The sequence below is a fragment of the Mandrillus leucophaeus genome, unplaced genomic scaffold (assembly GCF_000951045.1).
Source record: "Mandrillus leucophaeus isolate KB7577 unplaced genomic scaffold, Mleu.le_1.0 Scaffold411, whole genome shotgun sequence".
Taxonomy (NCBI): Eukaryota; Metazoa; Chordata; class Mammalia; order Primates; family Cercopithecidae; genus Mandrillus; species Mandrillus leucophaeus.
Genome location: NW_012104377.1, coordinates 2,736,671 through 2,742,909, shown reverse-complemented (window position 1 = coordinate 2,742,909; position 6,239 = coordinate 2,736,671). Strand labels below are relative to the sequence as shown.

The 6,239-nt window shown below is 38.9% G+C and overlaps 1 protein-coding gene across 1 annotated transcript in view; it reads right to left on the bottom strand.

Annotated features, from left to right (window-relative positions):
• Positions 1–6,239, bottom strand: part of RAPH1 (Ras association (RalGDS/AF-6) and pleckstrin homology domains 1) — a 110,366-nt gene that overhangs the window by 56,333 nt on the left and 47,794 nt on the right. The window contains exon 4 of the mRNA XM_011992486.1: positions 991–1,496. Coding sequence (XP_011847876.1) covers positions 991–1,496 — 506 coding nt within the window. The remainder of the gene's footprint in view (positions 1–990; positions 1,497–6,239) is intronic.

Genomic DNA, 6,239 nt, shown 5'->3' with positions numbered 1-6,239 from the left:
AAAAAAAAAAATCTGTTTATGAATAACTTTTGGTTCTCTGAACCACCCTATCAGGAAGGCAGATATAGTACTATGAACTCCATTTTACTTGTGAGAAATTGATGTTTAAGAGAATAACTCACTTAAGGTCCCATGGGTAGTGAGTGGCAAGGAAAACTCAGAATCAAGTTTCTGATTCCACACCTGGTAGCCCTTTCCAATATACCATACTGACTCTTCGATAATGAAATGGACGGCCAGGCACAGTGGCTCACGTTTGTAATCCCAGCACTTTGGGACACCGAGGTGGGTGGATCACTTGAGGTCAGACGGAGTTTCAGATGGAGTTCGAGACCAGCCTGGCCAACATGGTGAAACCCCATCTCTACTAAAAATACGAAAATTAGCTGGGCATGGTGGTGAGTGCCTGTAATCCCAGCTACTTGGGAGTCTGAGGCAGGAGAATCACTTGAACCTGGGAGGCGGAGGTTGCAGCAAGCCAAGATCACACCACTGCACTCCAGCGTGGGCGACAAGAGTACAAACTTCATCTCAAAAAAAAAAAAAGATAATGAACTGGAGTTAACCCGGTAAACTAGAATCTGGGAGGACCACAATGATGATATAAGTGGTTTTCTTAAGTTTTACTTTAAATCAACATACATTTAAAAGCACTATCAGCTGAATAAATAAATGGCTTTGCGAATCATTTTAATTTTCAAATCACATGAAATGACTCAAATTACAATAAAAAATACCATTCAAGAACTTCCAAATACTACAGTCATGAGAATAAAAAAGAAGAAACTAAATTTCTTCTCAATCATCTGTGTGCCACTACCATATCTGATAATATATTCCTTCTGTACTCTTGAAACCTATCTCAGAAGTATCTCTGACAAATTATAAATGTAGAAGAATTTTAAAATGTAATTAAAATTACATTATTTTAATATAATTTCTCCTTTATTTCAATAATAAAATAGCAGGGAAAAAGTTCCATCTATTTACCTCAGGAATTGGCTGCCCTTGATGTGTCAAATCCAGCTCTTGAGGGCGTGCTACTTTATCAATATCCAAAGAGTCCATGCTGGAGGCTGCAGAAGTGATGCTGGAACGGGAGGAATTACTAATAGAGCGTACTTCAGCATCACTCACTGTGCCTGCTGATGCGGTTCTTCTGTGCTGATTCGTTACCAAGGGTTTAGTATCTTCTAGTACAGACTGCTGAGCAGCCTCATCCATACTCAAAGAGGCCTGTTCTAACTGTGCAGTGACGTCGTCCAGGGAGTAGCTGGCATGGGAAGGTTTAGCTATCCTATTAGATGAAGAAGATAATCCTTTCAAGGTGCCAGGTTTCGATGTATGTCGGCTAACAGGCAACTTCTGAGTAGCTTTCGTTTCTGTGATTTGACGCTTACTGTTTCCTGAACCAATACTGCTGAGCTCCTGCTCTATAGAGCAAAGATCAGCCATCAAGGCATCCAGATCCACAGTCTCTCCCTGATTCAGAGCTTCTGCAATGAACAACACATAATGTTTCCAGAATTTATACATTCTATTATAAATAAGTTAATAAATGAAGATGATGAAGCAAAAGAATATATTCTGTTGGGCCTAAAGCAAATAAAATTAAGTATTACTGGTTTTTGTTTTAAATTCCAAGAGAAATTTTTAGAAGTACACAGTCCTCCTCTTTTAAGGCTTGTAATAATCAAAGAAGAATAAATTATGAGTTCAAAGACAAAAACACCACAAAAATCTTATACTATTCCATGGTTTTAACCACATTTCTCTGTGCAACTTTTTACCACAGGGTTCAATACATTGTTAATATGATCAATGCTTCGGTAGAGATGTTAATACCGAAAGAGCTGAGGGCATAAAAAGAGAAGTCAAAAGTCTAAAAAATTACAGACTGACAGGTCAGTATTATAAACTTGACTAGGTGGAATACAATAGATAAAGGCCACAGTGGCTGCTTTAAAAATTACTAACAAGTAATTTCACTGGACTTTAATCCAGTGAGAAAACAATGCAATTAAGTTTGCTGTGGGGTTCCACTTGGGTATGTAGTTTGTCAATTATTAATAAAACCAACTATCTTTTAGTTACATTCTAGTTTGCTTTTTTCTGTGATATTTTCAATTAGTAATATTAATAAAATATACAAATCAAGAAATTTAAGGGCCAGATGCAGCGGCTCACACCTGTAATCCCAGCACTTTGGGAGGCCGAGGCAGGCAGATCACCTGAGGTCAGGAGTTCGAGACCAGCCTGGCCAACATGATGAAACCCCATCTCTACTAAAAAAATACAAAATTAGCCAAGTGTGGTGGTGCATGCCTGTAATCCCAGCTACTTGGGAGGCTGAAGCAGAAGAATCGCTTGAATCCGGGAGGCAGAGGTTGCAGTGAGCCGAGATTGTGCCACTGAACTCCAGCCTGGGCGACAAAAACAAAACCGTCTAAAAAAAAAAAAAAAAACCGTAAAAAAAAAAAAAAAAAAAAAGAAGAAGAAAAAAGAAATTTAAGAACTTGGTCAAGTTACGCACGTAGCTTTTATATTGAGTTTTTATATTTGGAATTGTAGCTGTACTGCTCCTACATTATGTGACTTAGCACACTATTTTACATTTTATTTCCAATTACATCTTACCATTCAAGTTGTATATGGAAAAGCGGTAAGAAAAGTTGGCCATGTTTGTTTCCTGGCGAAGAGGAGATCTTTTTACTGGTTCCATGGGTTTGTCAGAATCCAAACTCTTTATAAAAAGAAAGTTGAATAGTCATATTAAATTCAGGTTTCAATAATATAAAAAAGATGAAGTTTGTTTTATGATTAAGTGAACTGCCACACTATAATAAATAAAACCAAAGTTCTCCTAAGTCATAGCCTTAAGGAAAAGTATAATTGTTTTTCACATCATTATTTTGGTTATACTTATTTCAATCTTTAGATACATGCTTTTTTTTTTTGAGATGAAGTTTCGTCCTGTCACCCAGGCTTAAGTGCTGTGCCACAAGCTTGGCTCACTGCAACCTGTGCCTCCCGGGTTCAAGAGATCCTCCCGAGTAGTTGGGACCATAGGCACGTGCCACCATGCCCAGCTAATTTTTGTATTTTTAGTAGAGACAGGGTGTCACCACGTTCGCCAGGCTGGTTGCGAACTCCTGGCCTCAAGTGATCTACCCACCTCGGTCTCCCTAAGCGTTGGGATTGCAGGCATGAGCCACCATATCCGGCCTATGTTTACTTTTAAAGGCACTTGACACTGTCATAGTTCAGAGTAAATATCTTTTCAAATATATTAAGTACAGTGACTGACTTCATTTGATACACATGCACTATAAAATAAGTGAGGTATATGAATACGGACACGGTAAGCTAAGAAATAGGTGTGGTGGCTCACACCTGTAATCCCAGCACTCTGGCAGGCAGAGGTGGGCAGATCACCTGAGGTCAGAAGTTCGAGACCAGCTTGGCCAACAGGGCGAAACCCCTTCTCTACTAAAAGTACAAAAATTAGCTGGGCACAGTGGCGGGTGCCTGTAATCCCAGCTACTTGGGGGGCTGAGGCGGGAGAACGGCTTAAGCCTGGGAGGCGGAGGTTGCAGTGAGCTGAGATCACGACACCGCACTCCAGCCTGGGCGACAGAGTGAGACTCAGTCTCCAAATAATAATAATAATAATAATAAAATAAAAATTAAAAATAAAAAAAAGAAGACATAGAAAGAAACCACACAGGGCGTTTTGTTCTTTCTTTCCTCAAAGGGATTTGGTTTAGGTCCAGGAAAGCCTCAATCTTTGCTATATGAAGGACTCTGAAGATAACGGACAGTTCTGGATTTAAAATTATTGAGACCCAAGACTCACTAATTGTTTTAATGAAAAGTGATTACAAGTCCAAACAATGATGAAATGTTCTTGTCCTTCTCCAGTTCTATCAAGATGAGGGCAAACTGTAACCCAGCTACACTGCCTGTGACAAATCTTGAATCATACTGTATACTTTAGGTAGGGTGACTTGTAAGTTACACTTGTAAGTTTAAATGATACTCTTTTCCTCTCTAACCTTTCTACAGCAAGAAAAAAAGATATTTACAACAGAGAAATTCAGAGAAAAGGTCAGTAGCTATTGTTTGTTTAATAGATTCACAAAATATAAGGATTAGTGTTTTAAAACTTTAATTTTTATCTAAAGTAAGTACTGAATAAGCTTCAAATTTTAAAAGAATACTGGATATTCTATTGGGTTATAATGCTATCTTTTTATTTTTTTTGAGACAAGGTCATGCTCTGTTGCCCAGGCATGAACTCTTTTTACCTTTTTAAAGGGGTTGCTGAGAATTTTATAAAAACTATGAGCCCTCTTCCAGAAAAATGTACATACATTCAAAATTTTACAAACTTTTTAGAACACTGACCAACTACCTAAACACTTTAAAACTTAAACTTGTTTTAATTCTAAGTTGAAAATACCATACCACTGAATACGTGATATAGGTGTACAGATAACACTGTAATGAACTAAAGTAATGACACAAATAAGAAACTTGAGGTTTTAGCCATAAACTTCGTAAGTCAAACATTTCTTGAAAACGTCCCAAGTGTTATAAAGCAACACAGTAGTGAGTCACACTATGCAATGGTTTTAATCTTTTTTTCTCTCTAAAGACAGATTTATATAATGAAAAGAACAGTCACATCACTAGTGGCTCTTCACACTTTTATGTCAGGCAACTTAAAATACAGGGGAAAGTACAAGGTACCAAACCAGTAGAAACACTGCTTTCAGGGGAGCATCATGTAGTTCCTACTCCACCGAGAGCAGCTGGACCAATAGCTACCTGCCTTTTCTCTTTTGGGCCCCTCGTCCCAAGCATGGACAATAAAACCACATGGTCAAGAACACCGCACATGTCAGCTGGCCCTTGCATACTTTCTCCATGCAATATCATTTTCTATTTGCTCTTCTTTGCTTCCTCTCTCTCCCAGCACAGAACTGCATAGCCTAGCGATAATCTCTATGCCAAAATCACACTTCATATAAATTAAGAATTAAACAGAAAGAATTTGGCAATTACAGATATAAGACATCTCTGACAAAAAAATGTCACTTCTTCTGATTAGAGATGAAGGGAATGATATCTATGAAATCCTAGTAGGAGTTGAAAACATTCTACCCTGGCCAGCATGCCTGTAATCCCAGCAGTTTGAGAGGCCAAGGTGGGTGGATCACCTGAGGTCAGGAGTTCGAGATCAGCTTGGCTAACATGGTGAAACTGTCTCTAATAAAAATACAAAACCAGTTGGGCATGGTGGTGCATGCCTGTAATCCCAGCTACCTGGGAGGCTGAGACAGGAGAATCGCTTGAACCCAGGAGGTGGTGGTTGCATTGAGCCGGTATCTCACCACTGCACTCCAGCCTGGGTGACAGGAGTGAGACGCCATCTCAAAAAAAAAAAATTCCCCCCAAATACAGTATTAACAGATTATGGTCACAAAGATGTCTGCCTTTCAAAATGATCTAGCAAGAATTACATGAAGAGTTTATCACTTTGAATTCTAGATTGCTACAAAAATAAGCTGCTAGTACTTTAAGCTTCCACCTTGACCACCTTACTTTTCCTTCAGTTATCTCATACTTATGCAATTTTACACAAATGTTCTTCCCAAAGACATTATTTATGAGTAAATATGTTTTGTTCTAATGTTCTCATTTGAAGTCAAATTTATTTAATAAACATAACCATCTTCATATACTGAATATAATGTATTACTGGGGCAATAACAATAGTACCCTTTTATTCTAAAAAGTGTGCTGGTTTAGAGGACAAAGTTACCGTTTTTAAAAACCCAAGATCGAATAAAGCAAAATGAAAAGATTTTGCCACTGCTTTAAAATGCAGCCTAGAATTAGGTTTTGTCAGTATTCTGCAATCATGTCACAGAAAATATTTACATGGGGCCAGGCCCGGTGGCTCATGCCTGTAATCCCAGCACTTTGGGAGGCCAAGGCAGGTGGATCACAAGGTCAGGAGATCGAGACCATCCTGGCTAACATGGTGAAACTCCATCTCTACTAAAAAATACAAAAAATTAGCCAGGCATGGTGGCACCTGTAGTCCCAGCCACTTGGGAGGCTGAGGCAGGAGAATGAAGTGAACCCAGGAGGCGGAGCTTGCAGTGAGCCAAGATCGCGCCACTGCTCTCCAGCCTGGGTGACAAAGTGAGACTCCATCTCGAGAAAAAAAG